Here is a 24,599-nt window from a genome sequence, read left to right on the forward strand (position 1 = left end):
GGCTTGGCCTCGGGCCTTGACCCCACTGCCCGGTGAGTAACCTGTCTGTGGACTAAGTGTGCTGGAGTGAGGCCTTAGGGGTATGGCTCTTGAGACCAGCTATGAAATCTAGACCAGTCGGAGAAAGCTAATGTGCAGGTTTCTCTAATCTACCACCACAGTGACACCGAACCCACTGTCATTTCACAGCTTTTTTTTGGGGGGGGGGGAGAAACCCAGAGGCATTCTACCTCTGAGCTACACCCCCTGCCCTATTTTTTATTCTTTTTAATTTGAAACAGGGTCTCACTGAGTTGCAACGGGCCTCACTAAGTAGCTGAGGCTGTCTTTGAACTATGATCCTCCTGTTTCAGCCTCCCAAATGCTGGGATTACAAGCGTGTACCACCATGCCCGGCTCTGCAAGCATTCTTGAACCTTCATCATTCCAAACTAATACTGAGCTTCATTTGGTGGGCATCCTTCACTCACCCACTCAATGACTGTCAATCTCCGATGTGCCGGGTGTCATGCCAGTGCCAGAGATCAGGGACTAATACAGAATTACTTCTCCCAATGGGGGAGGCAGACAGAGACAGAGTGAGGGGCCAAGACGAAGCAGCTATAGGGGAGGAGCTCCAGGGAGAACTGGGGGTGGAGGGGTGACTTCCTCAAAGCAGACCAGACCCCACTGATCCCAGACGATGGAGCGAGGCCAGGTCAAATGGGGTGAAGAAATGCCGTGCAAGGGTACTGTAGGATAGCCAGGCGTGGTGGCGCACGCTTGTAATTCCCGCACTGAGGCTGAGACAGGAGGATGGCACAGGTTCAAAGCCAGCCTCAGCTACTTAGTGAGGCTCTCAGCAACTTAGTGAGACCCTGTTTCCAAATTAAATATAAAATAGGTCTGGGAGTATACCCCAGAGGTATAAAGCCTCTGGGTTCCACCCCAGTACCACAAGAAAAAAAAAAAAAAAAAGAAAGAAAGAAAGAAAAAAGAAAATGAAAAGGAAATGAAAACTGTAGGATGAGGCTGGGGAATGCAAACATAGGGGTGAAAGGGGGGGGCTCTTTCTCGGGCTCTTCCTCGACCTGCTCTGCTCTGTGTCTACTTATCAAGCCCCTCAGGAGTCAGCCCGAGGGTCTCTGCCTGTGTGGACCCCTCGTCTCCTCAAGGCGGGGCTTCTGGCTCTGTGCTCCGTGTATGCCACCACCCGAGAAGGCCTTTCTCAGGCTTGGTGTTTGCTTCCGTGGGCCACCCACGAGGATCTCTCTATGTTCAGCCTTCTCCTCAGCCTCGCTCTCTGCCCACGCTTCTGTACACTATCCAGTTGCCTGTGGGTCTCCTCTTCCAAGTCTGTTTTCCCCACTTCCATTAATTTCATTTTTGGCCCCATAGCTAAGGACACAGGCCCTTTTCATTTAAGAGTCCCATTGACTAGCAATGGTGCAGGGAAGGGACAGACTAAGAGGCAGACAGTGGAGGTGCTCAGGCTACGAACCCTGAGTCTGAATGGGGAGGGGGGAATTAGGAGCCCCAAGCTGGGTACCCATAATCCCAGTACTTGGGAGGCTGAGACAGGAGGATTGCAGGTTCAAGGTCAGTCTTGGCAATTTAGTGAGATACCCCGCAACTTAGTGAGGCCCTATAATTTAAAACAGGGGCCTCTAGGAGTGTGGCTCAAGGTAGAATGCCCTGGGTTCAACTCCCAGTAAAAAGAAAGAAAGAAAAGTCAAAGCTCCAAGGGCCTCCAGCCTTGGATTCTATTCTCTTGAGGCTGTTTCTCCCTGTTATCCTTTCCTCCCAGGTGGCCCCTCTTCCCAGCCTGAACATGAAATCCAAGAGAAGGCTGGGTGCCCCTCTCAGAGCATCTGGGAGTGACATTCCACCCACCAGCTCGCTGGGAGGTCCATGTCTTGTGTGTCTCTGTGTCCCAGAGCTGAGCCCCGTGCCCATCACCGAGATCGCCCGCAGCAGGCGTGCGTGTGACTGAATGGTCTATTCCTGTGTCTGCTGTGTTTGACCCGGAGCTCCTGGAGAGAGCGAGGCCGTCATCCCCTCATGGAGGAATGACAGCAACAGTATAGAGCGTCCACGGCACTTAAGAGCACATGAGTTACAACCCAGGAGACGTGAGTTGAACTCCAGTGCTTCTGCTCACTGACACAGTTTGTATAAGAATGATGCCATCCAGGGGTTATAACTCAGTTACAAAGCATGTGCTTAGCATGTGCAAGGCTGGATTTGATCCCCAGCACCATAAAAAAAAGAAGAAAATAAAAAGAATGACATCAGCCACAGAATAGGGAAACCGTTACACCCGTCTCCAGAAGCCAGAGTTGAGCCTGAGCTTTCTGAGCCAAAGGGGTGAGTTTCAGTTTATTTCTCAGGTTACTATGGTAATGTGATGGTTGTTAAGGCCCACTATGGAAAATCTTATAGGAAACAGAGGGAAAGGAAGACCTCTGTGCTAGGGGCCACTGAATGCAGAGGGCCCTGGCTCCCACCAGCCCCCTGGGAGGGCCCCTCTCCAACTTCCTCCTGTGCAACACAAGCCTCGCCAGGCTCAGCCCACTTTAGACGGCAGTGTTAAGGAGTAAATTACATGGATGACATTAAGAGCACTTAGCCCTGTGTCTCACACTTTGTAAACACTAAACGGTTGTGGATATTATTATTAACATTCTCATTTCAGAGTCGGGTGACTGGGGGAAAGAGCTATCTCTGGATGAGACATTCGGGTGAGAGTGCTTAAACTGGGTATAGTGGTGCACACGTGTAATCCCAGCAATTGGGAAGCTGAGACAGGAGGATTGCAGGTGCACGGCCAGCCTCAGCAATTTAGTGAGGCCCTCAGTGATAGTAAGATCCAGTTTCAAAATAAAAAATAAAAAGACTGGGGTGTAGCTCAGAGGTAGAATGCCCCTGGGTTCAAACCCCAGTACCACAAAAATAGATAAAATAGAGTATACAGGTGGACATGTGTAAATCCTATGCAAATACTATGCCATTTTATACAAAGGACTTGAGCATTCACAAACTGTTATCAGAAAGGGGTGCTGGAACTCACCCTATGGATACCGAATGAGTCCATGTAGAACTTAAAAATTCAGACTCTGGCTCCTGAGATCCTGGACCCGAATCCTCGCTTCATCATGTATTAGCTATACGATCTTGGGCTTCAGTTTTTTCTCCTCTAAAATGGGGATGGAGTACTCAGTCCCCGGTGCAGCCTCGGTGAGGACGGCAGGAGTTGGTGGCATAGCACCACTGTGACGCATAGCAGCGCGTATCAGAAGCTCTCACTGAGGTTGCCTGTTGTCAGGCTGGAGAGGTGAGGCGTTAGGAAGCCCTCAAGAGGCTCCAAGGGCCTGGCGTGGTGGCACATGCTTGCAGTCCCAGCATTTAAGAGGCTGAGACAGGAAGATCGTGGTTTGAGGACAGCCTCAGCAATTTGTGAGGCCCTCCACAATTCACTGAGACCCTGTTTCAAAATAAAGAATAAGCCAGGCGTGGTGGCGCACGCTTGTAATCCCCGCGCTTGGGAGGCGGAGACAGGAAGATCGCTCAGGTTCGAAGCCAGCCGCGCTGGCATAAGAGACCGTGTTTCCAAATAAAAAGTATAAAATAGGTCTGGGAGTTTAGCCCAGAGGTAGAAGGGCTTCCAGGAACCCAAGTACCACAAAAAAAAAAAAAAAGAATAAGCCAGGCGTGGTGGTGCATGCTTGTAATGCCAGCATTCAGGAGGCTGAGACCAGAGCATCACGGTTTGCAGACAGCCTCAGCTACTTAATGAGGCCCTCCACAATTTAGTGAGACCCTGTTTCAAAATAAAGAATAAAAAACAGGGCAGAGGGAGCCGGGTGTGGTGGCAGCGCATGCTTGTAATCCCCGTGCTTGGGAGGCTGAGACAGGAGGATCGCACAGGTTTGAAGCCAGCCTCAGCTACTTAGTGAGGCTCTCAGCAACTTAGTGAGACCCTGTTTCCAAATAAGATATAAAAATAGGTCTGGGAGTATAGCCCGGAGGTAGAAAGCCTCTGGGTTCCACCCCCAGTACCATAAAAAAAAAATAGGGCAGGGGGTATACTCAGAGGTCAAATGCCCCTGGGTTCCATCCTCAGACCCACACCCACACACAAAAAGAATAAAAAAATAGGACTGGGGGTGTAGCTAAGAAATAGAATGCCCCTGGGTTCCATCCCTAGTACTGCCAAAAAAAAAAAAAAAAAGTTCCAGGGCTGAGGATCTGAGAAACAGTTGGGCACAGGCCTTGGACCTTGACCTCTCAGGCTCACTGACAGCCAAGTGTGGGCCATGCCCTTTAGAAATAGGAGCTTAAAAAAGTAGCCGGGCGTGGTGGCACATGTTTGTCATCCCAGCATTTGGAAGGCTGAAACAGGAGAATCACAGTTTGAGGACAGCCTCACCTACTTCTTAGTGAGGCCCTTTGCAACTCAGTGAGACCCTTTTTCAAAATAAAGAATAAAAAATAGGTCTGGGGGTGTAGCTCGGAGGTAGAATGCTCCTAGGTTCCATCTCCAGTACCGCCAAAAAAAAAAATATATATATATACACACACACACACACACACACACACACACACACACACACACACAGTGAGCTGGTTTCTGTCTTCTTCATGGGGCAGAAGGGACCAAAAGGTGTTTCTTCAGTCCAGTTTGCCATTCCTAGGCCTCAGGCCCTACCATCTATGGACATCCACCAGGGGGCTGGAGTCTGTATGCCACCTGTGGGAGCTGACCCACTTGCTCACCACTGGCTGAGCCCTGGAGTGCCCCGGAAAGCCAGAGAGAGGCCCAGTAGGGTGGGGCTGGAGCAGCAGAGGCAGCTGCAACACCTGGAGCAGTGCAGCTTTTCCTAGCTCTGTGACTGCACAGTCCCTGGTGGGTGCCCACAACCTCTCTGAAGCCCTGAGCTTGTCAGGGGACTATGCCCAAATGGCCTGCATTCTTTTAGGGGTGTGGGGGACAAACCGTCAACTCCTCCTGTCATGTGTATCAATTGTGGCGTAGCTCTCAGTGTCCATTGTGAGCAGGGCTGGCTGAGACTCCTGCACGGGCAGGTGGCCAGACGGTCTCCAGGTGGATTAAGGGATGGTGCACGTGGCTGTCATCACCAACAGGCATCATGGCCCCTGTGTGGTGTGCAAACCCCTTGCTGAGCACCTTACACTCCTGCTGTGGTCAGGGCTGGGAGCTCCTGATGTGCAGAGTGGTCAATGGTCTCAGCACAGTGAGAGGCATTTCTGCAACCCCCACATCGGAGGACAGAGTAAAATGAGAAATTATGTTTTGAGCCTTTTTTATTCCTCCTTTCCTTTTTTTTTTTTTTTTTTGTATTAGGGGTTAAACCCAGTGGTACTTTACCACTGCGTCTTGCTAAGTTGCCCAGGCTAGCCTTGAAATTGCAATCCTCCTGCCTCAGCCTCCTGAGTCACTAGGATTATACATGTTCTACCTCGTGCCCAAGTTGAACCCCTATTCTTAGGAGATTAGCTCTACTCCCATTATGGACATGTGCGGGTGTTTGTGAACAAGCCCTTGAACATTCCAGAAAATGTGCTTCCAGAGATGTATCTGAAGGGATGTGAGGTTATTGTGTCACTTACCCCCATTTTCCATTCCCATCCCCCTTTTCCAAGTCCACCTCTGGGGTCTCAGTTTCCTCATAGGCTCTTCACAGCTAGAAGGAAGGAAGGGTAAGTTCCCTCAGAATCTGTCCTGCAAGGGCCGTGGAGGCAGTCAGTGCTTCCCTGGAGTGGAGGGGCCTTGAAATGGCCAGCATGGGATGACCTGGAGAGGGTCAGGGCTCGAATAACCAGAGAAAGGCACTGCAGCCAGGTGCTAAGGTTTTGTCCTCAAGCCATCACCAGACAGGAGTCAAGGAAATTACAGGAATGGCTGAGAAAGGAGCTGCCTGGCCTTCTCTCTGTGTGTGTGTGTGTGGGGGGGTACTATGGATTGAACCCAGGGGCATCCTACCTCTGAGCAATACCCTCAGCCCTCCTCCTCCTCCTCCTCCTCCTCCTCCTCCTCCTCCTCCTCCTCCTCCTCCTCCTTCTTCTTTTTGTAGTACTGGGGATGGAACCCAGGGGCATTCTACCTTCAAGCTACATCCCCAGCTCTATTTTTTTATTCTTTATTTTGAAACAGGATCTCACTGAGTTGCAAAGGGCCTCACTAAGTAGCTGAGGCTGTCCTCAAACTGAGATCCTCCAGTTTCAGCCTCCAAAATGCTGGGATTATAAGCGTGCGCCACCACGCCCAGCTCCCCTTAGCCCTTAATTTTTTGTTTTGTTTTGTTTTGAAACAGGGTCTCAATAGGTTGCTGAGAGTCTCAAGTTGCTGAGGCTGATCTTGGACCTGTGATCCTCCTGTCTCAGTGTCTCAAGTACTGGGATTGCAGGTATGTGACGCACTACCACTCCCAGCTCTGCCAGGCCTTGGAGTCTGCAGTGACTCTGGCCAGCCTTGGCGGGGGGGCACTGTCAGGTGAAGTCTACTCTGAGGGAGTCCACTCCCTTAGCACGCTCTGCTACACACACTCCATCAGCTTGTCCCTCTGTCGACCATGCCCCTGAATTACTGAGGCCCCATCCTGATGAATGAAGCCATGGCCAGGTGAACAAACAAGGCCTGGTGGACTGGCTGTGGAGGACAGACCTCTTCGTGCCCCCAGCCCTGCACAGGGCTCCATAACTGAAGCTTCCTACAAGTGCAAGTTGTCATTATTGCTGGGGATGGTACCTGACTCCATTCCACTTAACCCCTGTCTCTGTCACCAGAGGGTGTGAGTGGTGTGTGAAGGAGGCTTCCCAACGTGGCTTGGTACCTTCCCAGCTTTTACCTTCCAGTAGTTTCTGGGATTTGAGATGTGGTCCTTTAAATGTTTATGGAAAATTACAAAATGTAGATCCATTGACTACTAAGTGAATGCTTAATTTCACACTGCTAACCACACACCTATAATCCCAGTACTTGGCCGAAACAGGAGATTCACAGGTTTCAGGCCAGCCTCAGCAACTTAGCGAGATGAGAATCCTGTTTCAAAATTAAAACAAAACAAAACAAACAAACAAAAAAAATAAACAGAGCTGGATGTGTAGCTCAGAGGCAGAATGTCCCTGGATTCAATTCCCAGTAATACACACACACACACACTCACTCACTCATTCACACTAAGGGAAGGGGGCCAGAGGCCCTCAGTAGAAGGGATGGCCCTACCACCTGCTGCTGCAGTCGGAGCACTTCTCATAAAGAACCCAGAATGGTCACAGCTCATCTCTGATTTGAGTGTTTCTTGGCACTGGGACTTTGCTTTGAGTCCTGACTCTACCACTCACCACCCAGTAAGGAGGCCAGGGTGGTCACTCCCATTGTATATATGAGACAACAGGACACACAGGTGGTGGAGCAGAGCTGGGATTTTCCCATAGGCCAACTGCCTTCAGAGCCAGTGGGCTTCCATGCCACCACGGGCAGAACTTTCCCAGAACTATCCCCAGCTTCCCTAACACTGCAGCTTTCTAGGGACACTGTCAGTTGCTGACAGATCTAATAAGCTGGGCCAAGCCTCAGTATGTTCCAGTAGTTTCTGGGATCTGAGATGTGGTCCTTTAATTGTCTATGGAAAATTACAAAATGTAGATCCACTGACTGCTAGGTGAGTGCCCCACAGACCACCAGGGGAAATAGGCTGTGTGGCCTTTCCCTAGTCTCCAGGAACGCTACTTTCCCAGCAGTAGGCTCTCCTAAACTGATTGTCAGTAGAATCTAAAATCTTTCTTTTTGGCATAAAAGAGCTGGTATAACACATGGACCAAGGTAGGAGACTCAGGAGGAGAGGGTAACTCTCTTGGTCCGGCTAGCCCTGGACGCGGCTGCCAGCCCTACCCTTCACGTCTGCCTGAAAGGGAGCTCTTCTCTCTGGGGACCCATGGCCAGCTCCCACCCTGCCCTCCCTGTGCAGACAAACAGCACTGGCAGCTGCAGTGCCCTAAATTGGGAGGTCACCAGGTGGCTGGAGGGAGTGCTGTCTGGTGGGATGGCTTCATGGGAAAAGGGGAATAGACATGAGGCTGAGACATGATGCAAGTCCAGGAGGGACAGGCAGTTAGGCATCCGCACACTGGGAGCAAGACTAGATGTCACCTTCCCATGGCTTTCCTGGAATATAGCCTTGATCCAGAGGAAACGAGGAGCAGGAGAGGGCCAAGGTAGTGTGCTGTCTTCTAATGAGCTCCAATCAAGGCTGTCACTGCCCTTGGGGACTTCAGCTAAGGCGTGGGAAGAGGAGCTATCAAAGCACACCTGAGGACCCCAGAGTCCCTGCCTCCAGCCAGGAGCTGGAGGGGGGCAGGACATTCTGGAGGCCTCCAGGTGGAAAGCCTTTTGGGGACCTCACCAGGACACAGCAAGGCCCCCACCCATATCTGTCTGTATCGGCACCACCTCAGGGTTGCTTTGGGAAAAGAACAAGTGCACCTGAATTCCTGACAGCAGTATCACACATGAGGGGTGCAGGCCCTGCAGTCACCCTGCCTCCTTGGCTGGGAAGGGGACTCTGCAAGCAGAAGGAGTCCCATGCCCTCGGACCTCCTAGTAAGCTGGTCTCCCCAGAGTCCATCTGCAGACTCCCTCCCTCGCAGCCATCTGGGACCAGGGTGACTCTCAGAGCCGACACCTCCCCCTAAGCTCTGGGGCACAGAAAGAGATGACCCTGGAGAGGTAAGCATGAATTAACTGGGGCCCAGTGGGCTGGCTGCTGCGTGTGGCACACAGACTGGGCCCTGACCCCAGCAAGTTTTCATGTTCAGGGACTTCTAGGTGGACAGATAATGTCAATGTCTGTCTGTCTGTCTGTCTGTCTGTCTGTCTGTCTGTCTCTCTCTCTCTCTCCTTTCTCTCTCTGGTACTGGGGATTGAACACAGGGGCATTCTATCTCTGAGCTATACCCCCGACCTTATTTTTTATTCTTTACTTTGAAACAAGGTCTCACTAAAGTGCAGAGGGCCTAAGTAGTAGCTGAGGCTGTCCACAAACCTGAGATTCTCCCGTCTCAGCTTTCCAAGTACTGGGATTACAGGCATGTGCTACCATGCCTCATTCTCTCCTCTTTTAGCAATGGAGGTGATGAGATATTCTCTTCTCTACAATCAGATAAGTCTTCTCAGGAAGTAGTATCAGAAGCCCCTGTAACCACCCACTGGGGAGAAGATGCTGTGTTCTGCCCAATGAACCCGCCAGTAGTGTTTAATGTGGATTCTAATTCGCATGCCCACACAGAACATCAACCTGTGGCCACAGACCTGGAAGAGAAGAGGCCTCTCACCTCTGAGCCCAGTGCTACGTCCTTCCAGGTGCCACAGACCATTAGAGGGGTTTCAAGGTCATCTGTTTATTCCCATGCCTCCAGGTAGAAATCCTAAACCACCTCTGTGAACTTCTTTTTTTTTCTTTTTTTTTTTTTTTTTTGGCAGTACTGGGAATTGAACCCAAGGGAATTCTACCTCCAAGCTATACCCTAGCACTAATTTTTATTTATTCTGAAACAGGGTCTCACTAAGTTTTGGAGGGCCTCACAAGTTGCTGAGGCTGGCTGCAAACCTGCGATCCTCCTGTCTAAGCCTCCCAAGTACTGGGGTTACACATCTGTGCCATCACACCTGACTTTGCCTTAACTCTTGAGCTTTTCCCAAGGAGGAAAAATATTGCAACTTTAGGTCTCTCATCCGGAGGCCTTTGGACCGTCATTCTATGGACGTTTTTTGCTATATCTAATCTAAACCTTTCTTGCTATATAACAAGATGAATGGTCAAGTAAGGACTAGAGACAGGAACACAGGCAAAAATAACCTCTGGAGGTTACCAGAATTTACTGCGAGTTCTAGAAACAAAAAGAAATTGGCCCAGCCTCCCTCTCAGATAAGCCCAAAGGAGGCAGCTCTGCTATGTGCCGAGGAGCCGGAGCCGAGGAGTTTGCTCCACAGAAATCCCAGTCCTGGGAGGACTCCGGGCTCCTTGTCCTTTTAAGGCAACGTCTGAGCTCTGAGGGCTGCTCGAGCTTCAACAAGCCCCAGCCCCGCTCATTCCTGGCTATTTGGAGGAAACTGATGATTAATCAGCCCTGTCCCCACCCCCACCCCAGCCTGTTTTTCATGAGGTTCTTTTTAAAGGGTTGGCACACCTCCTCAAGAACAGACACTTGGCAGGTCCTAAGCAAGCAGGGCCACAGTGTGGGGGAAGTACCCCGGATGGTTCCTGAGTAGGCCCAGATGGGGACAGAGGGTCAGGACGTGGGGTGTCAGGGCAGAGAGAGGGATAAAATATGGGAGACAGGGTGGCAGAGGGAGGAAGGTTCTGGATGGGAGCCATGGGGCTGAGGGGTTGTTATGTGAGGTGCTGGGGGCAGCAGGCAGCCCCAGCACCAAGGGATGCTGGGTAGGCAGGGAGCAACCCTAATGGGGAAGGTCAGACATGGTAACATTGACTTGGTGGCTGCTAGTGAGTCAATCAGGACTGAACCCCAGTTTTTTCTGAGCCTGCTGGGTGACCCTGATTATTATTTCTCTGGATCCCAGCCTCCTTCCAAGTGTGAGCTGAGCAGTGTGGGAACTCTGCAGAGGGCACAGTGGGCTCTGGGAAATCCCGACTGGGCACATTTTGGGAAGAGAAGGAGAGGAGGCAGGAGTCTGCCTTGGGGGCCTGTCCTCTGGAGCTTGGACAGGAGAGGCTGTTCCACCCAGTGTCCACTTCCGAGCTCCATGGTGGGTGGGATCTGTGATAAAACCACTCTGAATGTGGTAAGATTGGAGGGGAGCTGGGATTCCCTGGCCCTACTGGAGGAAGATCCTTGTAAATTTGCCTTAAAAGGAAACCCACTGGGGTTCTCATTACGTGCTATTTGCATACTCCTTTATATACAGTAGAGCCACCACCATTTCTGTTCCAGGGTGATCAAGTGCCAAACCCAGTTCCCTGGGAGCCAAAGTGATAGTGAGGGGACCCTGTCCCCAGCCTTATCTATCACCTTAGCTCCAGTGAGACCCCAGGCCAGCTGGACTCTGGGGCAGGAGGCAGGAAGGGCCCATCCAAGGCCTGTCCACCAGGCCTGGCTTGGCTGCCTATCGTGATTACAGCAGAACAGTCAAGGACTTTGGCGCTAAATACCCAGGGGCTGGTCCCCAGTGGCCTATGTTAATGGTACAGGTACAAACTATTTCCAAAGACCAATCTTATCTTCCACTCCCTGTGGGAAGAGTAGGGGTGAAGAAGTGCTACAAGTGCTGCATGGGCCAAAAAATGTCAGGAAATATTACCCCCTTCCTTCCTTCCTTCCTTCCTTCCTTCCTTCCTTCCTTCCTTCCCCTCTTTCCACACCCCATGGAGCACTCTTAAAAGACAGCAATCCTGAGCCAGGCATGGTGGCTTATGCCTGTAATCGCAGTACTTGGGAGCCTGAGATAGGGAGAATGCATATTCGAGGCCAGCCTCAGCAACTTAGCAAAACCTTGTTTTGAAATAAAATCTAAAAAGGACTGGAGGTACAGCTCAGAGTTGGAATGCCCCTAGATTCACTCTCTAGTACTGGGGCGTGGGGGGGGGGGACCTCTAGATGGGTGAAATGGCTCATGCCTGTAATTCCAGTACATGGGAGGCTGAAACAGGAGGATTATAGGTTCAAGGCCATCTTTGACAACTTTGTAAGACACTATTTTAAAATAAAAAATAAAATAGGACTGGGGTATGTTTCAGCCTGGATTCAGTTCTCAGGAAAACACACACACACAAAGCAATCCTTCCAATATTCAGACCATGGTGTGTGTGTGTGTGTGTGTGTGTGTGTGTGTGTGTGTGTGTGTGATTAAGGATTAAACCCAGGAGCACTCTACCACTGAGCCATATCCTCAGCCTTTTTACAAATTTTGAGTCAGAGTCTCACTAAATTGCTCAAGCTGGCCTTGAATATGTGATCCTCCTGCCTCAGCCTTCCTACTTGCTGGGATTATAGGCTTGTGCCAGCACGCTTGGCCCCACGATCTCTTCTTGTTCATGCACCTTTAGGGAAGGCCCTCACAGCATCTCTTGGAGTGCCAGAAGCTCTGGGGGCTCCACTCCAGCTGGACAGTCAGTATCTTAGGCAATCTGTTGCTCCTGCCCCTGTAGTGGGGATGGAGGCAAGTCCTCTGGAAATAGCTCAGACTTGATGCAACTCCAAGGAGGCAGAAACAGGGCTCTGTGGAGGTGCTGGGTGGCCTGTGCTTCGTAGCACTCCAGCCTCCGCTGTGCTCAGCAGCCTGGGTCCCACAGGCTCCCCACGCAGCATCCTGCTGTGACTGAAGTGGAGCCACCGCAACGGAGATCCCTACTGTGGCAGAGTGCTCCCTAGAGTTACAGGGCTGCTTACAAGAGGGGATTGTCCTTAGCAAAATGATTGCTAAAAATAAAGTCTAGGGCTGGGGATGTCTGTGGTAGAGTGCTTGCCTAGTGTGCATGAAGCCCTGGGTTCCATCCCAAACACAGAAAGAAGAAAGAAAAAAAAGACAACACTTTTATTTTTGTGACACTGGGAATCGAACCCAGGGCATTTTATCTTCAATCTGCACTCCTAGCCCTTTTTATTTTTTATTTTGAAACAGGGTCTCACTAGGTTTCTGAGCTTATCCTCCAACCTATGATCCTCCTGTCTCAGCCTCCCAAGTACTGGGATTACAGGTGTGTGCCACCACATCCTGGCAAGTGTCTTATTTAATTAATTAGTTTATTTGGGGGGAGCTGGGCATGGTGGTACATACCTTAATTCCAGCATTTGGGAGGCTGAGACCAGAGGATCAAGATTTGAGGACAGCCTCAGTTACTAAGCAAGGCCCTTTGCAACTCAGTGAGACCTTGTTTCTTATTTTATTTATATTTTTATCGGGGGGGGGGGATTGAACCCAGGACATTCTACCTCTGAGCCTCCTAAATACTAGGATTGCTGGTGTGCGCCACCACACCCAGCTCTCTAACTTCTTGTTTTAATAGATGATAATGATAAATAGAATTTATAAAAATCCTAATTGGCAAAATGTTAACAGCCCTCCTTTTCTTGATCACTTCAACTCTTTTTTTCTTTGTAAATGTATTTTATAAAATTCCAGTGACTGAGAACCACTGACCTCCTCTTAACAGCAGGGCTGGGGCTTGGGTGAGAGGTACAGGGCCTGGCCTTGAGCACAGAATGCAGGCACCAAGACTACTTGGCAGGTAATTGATTTGTGTGTAGTGTGCATGATACTGGGGATTGAGCACAGGGCCATTCTATCTCTGAGCTACACTCCCAGCCCAATTTTATTATTTATTCTGAAACAGGGTTTTGCTATGTTGCTGAGGGCCTCACTGAGTTGCCAAGGCTGGTCTTGAACCTGCAATCCTCCTGTCTCAGCCTTCCTGGGATTATAAGCATGTACCTCCATGCCTGGCTGATAACTCATATTTTAAAGTTTTTTTTTTTTGGGGGGGTGGGCAGTACTGGGGATGGAATCCTTCTACCTCCTGGCTACACTCCCAGACCTAATTTATATTTTTTATATGGAAACAGGGTCTCTTAAACCAGAGAGGCTGGCTTTGAACCCGTACAATCCTCCTGTCTCTGCCTCCCAAGCAAGGGGATTACAAGGGTGCGCCACCATGCCCGGTTTTAATGCATCTTTTTAAAAATTAACATTAGTGAGGAGGGCGTGGTGGTGCACCCTTGTAATCCCAGCACTTGGGAGGCTGAGATAGGAGGATCATGGTTTCCAGACAGCCTTACTTACTTATTTACTTACTTTGGCAGCTCAGTGAGATGCTGCTTCAAAATAAAGAATAAAAATAGGGCTAGGGGGTATAGCTCAGAGGTAGAATGCCCCTGGGTTTCATCCCCAGTACCATAAAAAATTAACATTAATGCAAAAAAATTCATAATGAACAAAATTTCATTACCATAGAGAAGGCAGAAGGATAAAAAGTCTAGCTTGGGCAATTTAGCAAGATGTGGCCTCAAAATAAAATAAAAAAGGAGTCAGGCATGGTGGGGCATTTGTAATCCCAGCATTTGGGAGGCTGAGACAGGAGGACTGCAGTTTTTTGTGGATAGCCTCAGCTACTTAGTGAGGCCCTTTGCAACTCAATGAGACCCTGTTTCAAAATAAAAATGCTGGGGTGTGGTGGCGCAAGCTTGTAATCCCCTTGCTTGGGAGCCGGAGACAGGAGGATTGCACAGGTTCGAAGCCAGCCTCTCTGGCTTAAGAGACCCTGTTTCCAAATAAAAGTTTAAAATAGGTCTGGGAGTGTATCCTGGAGGTAGAAGGGTTTCCAGGAACCCCAGTACCACCAAATAAAATAAAATAAAATAATATAAAACAGAGCTTGAGGTATAGCTCAAAGGTAGAATGTCCTTGGGTTCCATCCCTAGTACTGCAAAAATTAAATAAATAAATAAATAAATAAATAAATAAATAAATAATAGTCTGGGGATATAGCTAGTGGTAGACCACTTGCTTACTATGTGCAAGGCCATGACTTTACTCCCTAGTACTGCAAGATAAACAAGTAAATTAATTAATTAATTCAACCCTGGAAATAAAAGATCTGCATTAGCAACTTTTTCTTTGGCCTCAGGTTCCAGCATAGTGTGGAAGAGCACTGTTGGAAGCAATCCTAACTCGTGACACTCATGACAGAAAAGGGCCACTCGGGGTCTGACATGCTCTGGGAAAGGAACTGGAACCTCTGCAGGTGTTCACTCCGGCATCGCAGGACCCGGTGGCCACGGCCTGATGTCAGCCCTTTCTCTCAAGCTGGAACTCCTGGGTCTCCCTTCTGCTGTCTGCAGTGAGACCTGCCTGTTACTCTCCCTAACACACCTGCCCTTCAGGGGCCCAAGGGCAGTTGTATAAGCGCTCTTCCAACTTGCCCCCACACCTGTCCCTCGCCTTCTGAAGCCAGTTCTTCATGTTTATTCTTCCTTTCTCTCTTAGGAAAGCAAGCAAGCAGAGACCAAGGCGGATGCCAAGAATGGAGAGGAAAGGGGCAGAGATGCCGGCAAAAAGGCCCTGGGCCCCAGACGGGACTCAGACCTGGGAAAGGAGCCAAAGAGGGGTGGTTTAAAGAAGAGCTTCTCCAGAGACAAAGAGGAAGCTGATGGCAGAGGCGGGGAGAAGCCCAAGGAGGAGAAAGTCATCAGGGGCATCGACAAGGGCCGGGTCCGGTCTGCGGTGGACAAGAAAGAGGCAGAGAAGGACGGCAGAGGGGAGGAGAAGACGGCGACCACAAGGAGAGATGAGGAGAAGAAAGGGAGTCAACGGAACACAGGCCCAAGCAGGGACCAGGATAGGAAGAGGGAGGAGGGGAAGGAGGTAGTCAAGATCGAGGATGGCAGGAAGGTCAAAGAAGAGAGCAGGAACACAGACCCCAGAAAGGAGGACGAGAAGACAAAAAGAGCTAGCGGGAACACAGACAAGAAAAAGGAGGATGAGGAGGCCAAAAGAGTTGGGGACAGAGACATAAAAAAGGAGGATGAGAAAGTCAAGCAGGAAGAGCCCCGGAGTGAGAAAGAAGCCAAGGAAGAGAACAAGACCAAAGCGGCAGAGAAGCAGGCCCCTGGCAGCCCCAGCAAGCCCCCTGAAGGGCCCGCCAAGGCCGAGGAGGAAGCCACTCCCAGCATTTTCGATGAGCCCCTGGAGAGGGTGAAGAACAATGACCCAGAGATGACGGAGGTGAACGTCAACAACTCGGACTGCATCACCAATGAGATCTTGGTGCGGTTCACTGAGGCTCTGGAGTTCAACACCGTGGTCAAGGTGTTCGCCTTGGCCAACACGCGGGCGGACGACCACGTGGCCTTCGCCATCGCCATCATGCTCAAAGCCAACAAGACCATCACCAGCCTCAACCTGGACTCCAACCACATCACAGGCAAAGGGATCCTGGCCATCTTCCGAGCCCTCCTGCAGAACAGCACGCTGACGGAGCTGCGCTTCCACAACCAGCGGCACATCTGCGGGGGCAAGACGGAGATGGAGATCGCCAAGCTGCTCAAGGACAACACCACCCTGCTCAAGCTGGGCTACCATTTTGAGCTGGCCGGGCCCCGAATGACCGTCACCAACCTTCTGAGCCGCAACATGGACAAGCAGCGACAGAAGCGGCTGCAGGAGCAAAGGCAGGCCCAGGAAGCCAGTGGAGAGAAGAAGGATCTGCTGGAGGTGCCCAAGGTCGGGGCCCTGGCCAAGGGCTCCCCCAAACCTTCACCCCAGCCATCTCCAAAGCCTGCCCCAAAGAACTCACCCAAGAAAGGGAGTGCTCCGGCTGCTCCTCCCCCGCCTCCCCCGCCCTTGGCTCCACCCCTTATCATGGAGAACCTGAAGAACTCACTCTCACCTGCTACCCAGAGGAAGATGGGAGACAAAGTCCTCCCTGCTCAGGAGAAGAACTCGCGTGACCAGCTCCTGGCCGCCATCCGCTCCAGCAACCTCAAGCAGCTCAAGAAGGCAAGTGGTCGTGGGCACTGGCCAGAGGGCTAGGGTGGCTCCGGGAAGCCAGGGCTTGTAGGACAGGGGAGCTGCAAGGGGACTGCATGTGCAGGCACTCGTGTGTGACTGCAGGTGTGCCAGGCGTGGTAGCACACACCTATAATCCTAATACTTAGGAGGCTGAGACAGGAGGATCGAAGGTTCGGAGCCAGCCTCAACGACTTAGTGATGCCCTTCACAATTTAGTAAAAACTTGTTTCAAAATAAAAAAAAAAGGGGGGGGCAGGAGCTAGGCGTGGTGGCACATGCTTGTAATCCCTGCGCTTGGGAGGCTGAGACAGGAGGATCACACAGGTTCGAAGCCAGCCTCAGTTACTGAGTGAGGCTCTCAGCAACTTAGTGAGACTCTGTTTCCAAATAAAATATGAAATAGGTCTGGGAGTATAGCCCAGAGGTAGAAAGCCTCTGGGTTCCACCCCAATACCACCAAAAAGGGGGGGGGCTGGAAGTATAGCTCAGAGGTAGAATCCCTTTGGGTTCAATCCCCAGAACTATAAAAAAGACAAAAAACCAGACTGTACGTACATCCAGCCTCCTCGTCATCTTAGCCACACTCCTCCTCCAAGGCCGGACCTTACCTCCTCCCTTAGAGGCAGGACTCTACACACTCTACATATCCTTTCAAGAGCTACCTTTAACTTCTCCCTCCACAGATCTAACTTTTCCACCTGTAGCCTAACCTGCTCTTTCTGCAAATGGAGGAGCAGCCTCCACATATGGCTCTACCTTATAAGACTTATAAGTCTATTTTTCTCCATTCCCCAAACAAAAATGATTTTGGTTTTACTTAATCCCCTGTCAGGGCTAACCCAGTTCTACAGGCCAGTCTATCCCTAAGTTTCACTCCTCAAGAGTGTCCACCTTTGACTAACCAGTGCCATGGGCCTGTCTGACTGGACACCCGGCCCCCACAACATCATCTGTGCCTGGCTGCGATGAGAGGAAGGACAACCTCACTTGTAATTCCAGTGGTCATCTGATAACATCCAGCTTTTACAGAACAGGAAAAATGCTCCCTGGGTATTGAAACCTCACACGCTCATCCCACAGGTGCATACTGAGGTGTCCGGGGTGGTGTCCTCTCAGAAGGGACAGAGGAGAGATGAGTTCCAGGGGCCCCTTGCCGAGCTCCCTGCTCTAACCTGTCTCTCCCTGCTCTGCCCCACAGGTGGAGGTGCCCAAACTGCTTCAATAGGACCCGGCTGCCAGGCGCTGGTGCCAACGCCATGACTGCCCAGCTCACGGCCCAGGGCTGCACAGACCCCACCCACCCACCCTGGCTGACCTGCTGTGGCTGTCCCTGTCCTGCTATGGGAGAGAGAGCTCAAGGCCGGGGTCACACTCGAGGGAGGATGCCTCATCTCTTCTCACCCTCCTTTTCTTGTCTCTGAGGCTCTCTGAAAATTGCTTTGACACCTGGAGCTGAGGTTTCTGGACAAGAAGAGATCCTTTAGCACATCATGAAGATGGCTCTGCCCAGGACCCATGTAGCTGTGATGCTGCAAAAGGCCTATAGCCCAGGAAAGACCCCGGGGACCACATATCCACCCAGCCCCACTGCCCTCCAGGGCCAGGATCCAGGCCTCTGAGGAGCCCTTGGGGCAAAGCTGCGGGGACAGTGGCACTCTGTGGGGCAATGGCAGAGGGACAGAGGTCCAAAGGGAGAGCAGGAGGGGCTGAGGACCCCCCAAACCCTTCCTGAGCTAAGCAGAGGACATGGCTGGCAGCTGGCCTGGCTGGACAGTGCCTGGTGGGGAGTGGGCTTCAGACGGGAGGAGAGGGACAGCCAGTAGCTGGACCTAAAGGTTTGATGCCAAAGCAGACATTTTCCTCACACCCACCTGCTGTTGTATAAATAGCTGTGTATCTGTTTTTCCATAAGATTTTGATAATATATACAAACCTTTAGCTTTGAGTGGCTGTGCCTTACCTCTGTCATGTCCGGTGGGTCCTGATGCTCAGCCAGGGCTCCCTGGAGGGCGGTAGAAGCTCAGGTTCCCTGCTGCTCCATCCCAACTGACCATGAAATCAGTTCACTTCCACAGAATTGACAGCTCAGGGGAAGGACTAGGCCCTGTGTCGAGGACCCCAGCCTGATTTTCTCAGGTCTGTTCCTGAGGCAGTCTTGCTGCCTGGAACCAGTGTCCAGAGCTATCTTTGGGGGTAACAGGGCAGAGCAGAGCAGCGCGCAGGGCCCTGGGATGGCTATATTAGGCATGTTCAGGAGATGCTTACTCCATGACTCTTCCTAACTATTGGCTCAGGGCCAGTGCCCCACAGCAGAGAATCACAGTGACCGAGTGGGGTGCAGCACCCACAACCCTGTGTCCTAGGGCCTGGAGATGCCCCATTATCACCAGCTCACCCCAGCTGCAGGCCACCTTCCTGACCTGAGAGTGCAACCACATCTGCCACCCGGGACACATCAGAAGCACCTTTCAGGCAGGAGCAGTGGCTCAGTGGTTGAGCATGTGCTTAGCATCTGGGAGGCCCTGGGTTCCATCTCCAGCACTAGAGCATCCTTCTGACTCATAGTGGCCTGAAGGTTCTGGCCCCCCTTGGTGCTTGAAACTGCGGCCTTGGGTATGGACCACTTGGATGACTTTGTTCCTCCCTTCCTTCTGTCCTTCCTTCCTTTTGGCTGTTATTAGGGATTGAATCCAGGGACATCCTGCCTCTCATCTACACCCTCAGCCCCTTTTTTCAACTTTGAAACTAGTCTTGCTAGATTGCTAAGAGTCTCACAACATTGCTGAGGATGGCCTTGGAACCTGCCCTCCTTCTGTCTCAGCCTTCCAAGTACTGGGATTATAGATATGCACTACCATGCCCTGTTCACTTGTAGGTTTTTCTGGCTCCAGTTTTGGCCTCAGTGGTGGGGAGTGCAGCAGTTCCCGCATTTTGGGATGGAGGTGGGGTGCCACCGCAGGGGATCAGGACAGCCAGCCGGTGGGGTTTACAGGTCCCGGGCTTTGGGGGGTGTAAGCTGGAGCTTCCTTTACACTAAGCCTACTGGGTGAGGGGCACCAGCTGGATGTTTTAGGTTGTTTCAAGTGAGCCCTCAACTCTGAAATGGATAGCAATATTCTTTCATTTTGCAGATGAAGTTTGAGCCAGAGAGGTTAACTAACTGTCCATGATCACACAGCTAAAACACAGGTCTTTAGCCCCTAGAGCTGCTTCTGATACAGATCCTTCTGCCCCTCCCTGGCTCCACCAAAACGAGATAATGGCTCAGGAAAATGACAATGTCTCATGAAAACACTTGAAGCTTAACAGAACCAAACAATCTATCACTAAATCTTAAGGCTCCAACAGGGCCTGACACCTCAGGACCCTTTCTGTCAACCTCAAGACATGATTTAATCCAGAGGAAAATCCTCTAACTACTGCTCCCTTCCGCGCGCTCCTGGTGGATTCTGCCTCAGGCCTGGGATGATGTAATCGTTTCCATGGTGCATTTAAACCCGATGCGGGAGCGCAGCGCCACCTGGAGGCAGACCACGTTCCACGGTCTCCTCAGCTGCTCCAGTGGCATCAGGAAGCTGCTGCTCTCTGGGGATCCAGAGAAGGCTACCGGAAAAGAAGATGGGCGGATGGGACCAGGTGCTTGTTCCAACCTTCAGCACTGCCTTGGTGGCGCTTCCCGGCGGCCTTGGAGAGCGTAAGTAAGGTGCTAGGTACGCAGTGGACGCGTGCGCTCTGCGGAAAAGGGACCCGCGCTGAGAAAAAAGGAAGGACACGCCTCCCCCCTGCGCTGGCATCAGCATCCACCTGTCTATCCCGCTCTCCCTTCCTAAAACCCGGACGTGGTGGCGTACGCTTGTAATCCCAACATTTGGGAGGCTGAGACAGGAGGATTGCACAGGTTCAAAGCCAGCCTCAGCTACCTAGTGAGGCTCTTTGCAAATCAGTGAGAGCCTGTTTCAAAATAAAGAATAAAAAAATAGGGCTGGGGGTGCCTCTCGGAGGTAGAATGCCCCTGAGTTCCATCTCCAGTACCGCAAAAAGAAAAAAAAAAAATCTAAAACCCAGGGAACAGGGCCAGCTATCCTTGTACAGCACCCGTGTTTTCCGGGAGGCATTATTATGAGGTTCAAAGCAAATGACACGTTCATGCGGACGAGTCCTCACTCAAAACCTAGGAGAAGTGGCTTCTCACCCCTGCAGCTTCTGCCTGAAGTCCCCCTGGAAGGCCCTCTGTGCCACCACCCAGCCCCCCCCCATCACTTCTGGGAGTTATATTCCCTGTCTCCCACCTGGCTCGCCTGGCTCCTGGCCCCACTACTGCATTAAAGTGTTTTCCCTCTGTTCTTATGCCAGGGGACGCGGGGGCTAAAACCCAGGCCTTGGCCTTGGGTGGGCACTCAGAGCGGCAGAGTCACTGGACAGACTTGTGTCTCAGAGGTTCAAAGAGCAGGTGGGCCATCGAGGGGCTCCAGGCTCCAGTGCTGAGTCAGGAGCTCCTCACCCATGTGGCCCTCTCTAAAAATGTAAGGTATGCACAAAGAACAGCTAGGAACATGCTTCTAGATGGCCAAGGTCATCCATCACCCTTCAGAGGCCCATGTGCCGCCCCAACCCTGGAGGTTCTCCTGCAGAGGCCCTCCAATTCAGAGGTCAACCTGAAAGCAGGGTGGGTCCATGAGTTCCTGGCCCACCATCCATCTTGACTATGCACCTTCTCCCACTCCCAGGCTCCCTCAGCCAGTCTCTAGCCCCTCTTCCTTCACCCCATCTTACCCTCCTTTACTCCTTGCCCAAAGTGCCTGCTTTCCCAGGTGCCTCCTTTCTATCCTCCTTCTTGCCCTCTTTCCCTCGCCCCATGGTGTCTCCACTTCTTGCTAACCCTCCCAGCGCCCTCACTGCATCTTATGTGTCTTTGTTGGAGCTCACTCCTTGAACCTAAACTCCTACTTGGAGCTTGGCCTCCCTGTACCAGCCTGAGCAGATTCATCTTTTTTGTTTTTGTTTTTTTCAGTGCTGAATATATCCAGGGCCACATGCATACTAGGCAAGCCCTCTATAGGTCCATTTTATTGAAGCCAGGGGCATTCTACCTCCAAGCTACACCTCCAGCCCTATTTTTATCCTTTATTCTGAAACAGGGTCTAACTAAGATGCAGAGGGCCTTACGTAAGTGTCTGAGGCTGACTGTGAACCTGTGATCCTCCTGTCTCAGCCTCCCAAGTACAAAGATTACAAGTGTGCACCTGCACGATGGCTCGGCCAGCCCAGGTTTTTTTGTTCTTGGTTTTGTTTGTTTGTGGTACTAGGGATTGAACCCAGGATTGGACTACAATCTACGACATTGGAGTCCCTTCAGTCCTTGGGAACATTGGCCTCCCCCAGCCCTTCCTGTCTTTCTGGGGTTTTCAGAAAGAAAACTGGTTTTCAGGTATGCTAGCTAAAGAACAAGTTATCTGAAGAGACAGCTCCAGCTCCAGGCTCTGCCGGCCCTGCTGGGCGGTCCTCATTCCTCTGATCATGAGCCCCAGGAGATGGGGTCAGAAGACACTACGTGCTTTGGGAGAGATGAAGGAGTGTTGACCTCATTGGAAGAACACCAGTATGTGACTGTCCTCTGTTCAGAGTATGCGGAGCCCCACTGTCAGGGTTTCTCTTTTTTTCTTACAATTCTTATGTTCAGTGCTCTGCAGAGCTTACTAGAAACAAGGGCAGCTCCACACCCTTCCACGGCTGCAATGGCTGGGGTGAACCTACCTCCTACCCAGGAGCAATTTCTCATTGGCCTCAGACTCTTGATTCAAGGATAATTAATTCTGACTGTCATGGCCTTGCATATGCTACATCATTTCTCAAGGAAACTCAGAAGACTATTTTGCACATCTCCTTCACCTCCCAGCTTCAGGAAAGAGGAAGCTGGGTTCCAAACCTCAATGACTTGCTGACTCTCTTTTTTCTTCATTCATTCATTCATTCATTCATTCATTCATTCATTTTTTTAAAACTAGGAATTGAACCCAGGGGCATTCTACCTCTGAGCTATACCCCTTTTTATATTTTTATTTTCAAAACAGCGTCTCACTAAAGTTGCTGAGAATCTCATTTAAGTTGCAGAAACTGGATGCAAACCTGAGATCTTCCTGTCTTGGCCTCCCAAGTACTGTGTCATGCTGGGCAGACCCTCTCTCCTGAAGTGTGATGGCACAACCTCTCCATGACCCCAGTACCCACCCTTTGCCCCCACCCGCAAAGAGAAATTGGGTTTGCAGCTCTGGCCTCAGGTCTGCCCCGCCAGTACCAGCTGCTCCTCCTTGCTCTGCAAGGGGGCAAACTTGTGGGTCCCTTGAAGATTTCATTGGGAAGGGGAAAGCTTTGAATCTGGGGGCAGACGTGCACCTAAGGGAGTCTCTGACCCCAGCCTCAGAGGCTAGCTCAGGAATTCCTGCCTTTCAGCCTGTGTGACAAAAGGTAATCCTCTGGCAGCAGAGGGCCTGGAGCGTGGTCAGCACAATGGCCTATCCGGAGCCCAGCTGGGCTGCAGGAGCCCAGAGGCCTACCAAAGCAGCCGGAAGGGCAGGCAGGAGAGCAGGGCCCAGCTGCACTGTGGATGCAGTGCCCGAGAGTGTAGAGAAAAGGAAGGCTAAGCTTCAGCAACTGATGAAGGGGCTTGGGGACGGGAGGGGACACTGGGCAGTGGTGGTTTTGCTAAACTGAGCTGACTTTCATTTTCCCCATTTCAATTAGAAGCTATAAAACTGGGCTGAGTGTGTGGCTCAGTGGTAGAGCACTTTCCTTGCATGTGTGAGGCCCTGGGTTCAATTCCCACATCACAAAACAAATGAACAACCCACCCCAAAACAAAAATTATAAAACTCTTTTTCCAGATCTGTCACCAGACAAATCTTGAGATCACAAGGACTGTGACCTCAGAGAACACAGCAAGGGAAGATGGCCAGACTGTTCTAGTACCTGCTGCCCCTCCCATACTGCCTCATTTAGGCCATCCTCATGGAAGGAAGGGAGATGAGCTCATCTCCCTCCCTGCCTGCTCAGCGGGGGCCCTGGGGACCTGATGTCTCAGAGTCCCCTGATGACCCAGCAGCCGACAAAGGCACCTTGCACCGGTCTCTTGGATGCCCCTTCCGCTTGGCTCTTTCTCCTGGGATCTCTGATCAGGAATGAAGGACAGGACTACAGCTTCATTTATATAACGTTTCACTCTCATAACAGCTCTGAGGTGTTATCTTCATTCTATGGATGCAGATACTAGGGCTTAGAGACCTTCAGAGACACTGGTGGGGTCCAAATTTGAGTTTACGTGTACCTGGATGGGAGAGTGCCTTTGTACAGTTGGTAGGTAGCATCTCAGGTGTCCCAGAGGCCTGAGCCAGAGCGGGGGATCTGTAATGCAAATGAGCAAGCACCCTCTTCAAAGTCTCCACAAAATCCACCCCACGGGCTTTGAGAACCAGCCCAAGCACCCCTCACCTGGGGTGGCTCTGCCTGGGATGGGATGAGCCGGCTTTCAGGAAGTGGAGGGTGCAGCAGTCTGGGCTCAGTGGAAGGCCGTGCTACTGGAAGGTGTGGATGGACCCAATGATGCCACTGATATGACTTACATTGTTACAGCTTTAATCCAGCAGGCCAGAGCCCTGGCCAGCGGGGCGCCAGAGGGGAGGGCCACTGCTAGCTGCTGATGGAGCCTCCCAGGGCCCCCACTCCAGCCCAACGTCAACAAACAGGAGGGGCCCTATGCTTCTGGATGGGATCCTGGGAGCAGAGGGACTACTTGAAAGCAGGGGCTGTGACCCAGCCTGTCATCTCCCTCCTTTGCCCCCAGTAAAAACAACCCACCAACCCTAGGCCCTCCCCACACCCCTCACTCATGGCCTAGTTCCAGTTCAGATCCTGTTCCACTTCTCTGGGATCTGTCCTCAGTAGGGTTCAGGGCTTGGCTTGGTCTGGGGCCTGGTGACTAGAAGACCCCTGCCCACCCCCAGGGCCGGATGCAGGTACAGGATGGGGCATCTCCCAAAGTTGGCATCACCGAAGGGGTAACAGAGACACGGCTGGTTCT

The 24,599-nt window shown here is 51.5% G+C and overlaps 1 protein-coding gene across 1 annotated transcript in view; it reads left to right on the forward strand.

Moving 5' to 3' along the window:
• LMOD1 (leiomodin 1) overlaps positions 1-17,750 on the forward strand; it is a gene marked incomplete at both ends in the record, with an annotated part of 53,702 nt that extends 35,952 nt beyond the window's left edge. The window contains 2 exons of the mRNA XM_080698365.1: positions 15,002-16,513; positions 17,724-17,750. Of these exons, the coding sequence (XP_080554491.1) occupies positions 15,002-16,513; positions 17,724-17,750 (1,539 nt within the window). The remainder of the gene's footprint in view (positions 1-15,001; positions 16,514-17,723) is intronic.
• Positions 17,751-24,599: the final 6,849 nt, after the last annotated feature.

Source organism: Muscardinus avellanarius (assembly GCF_963383645.1).
Source record: "Muscardinus avellanarius genome assembly, chromosome: 7".
Classification (NCBI taxonomy): domain Eukaryota; kingdom Metazoa; phylum Chordata; class Mammalia; order Rodentia; family Gliridae; genus Muscardinus; species Muscardinus avellanarius.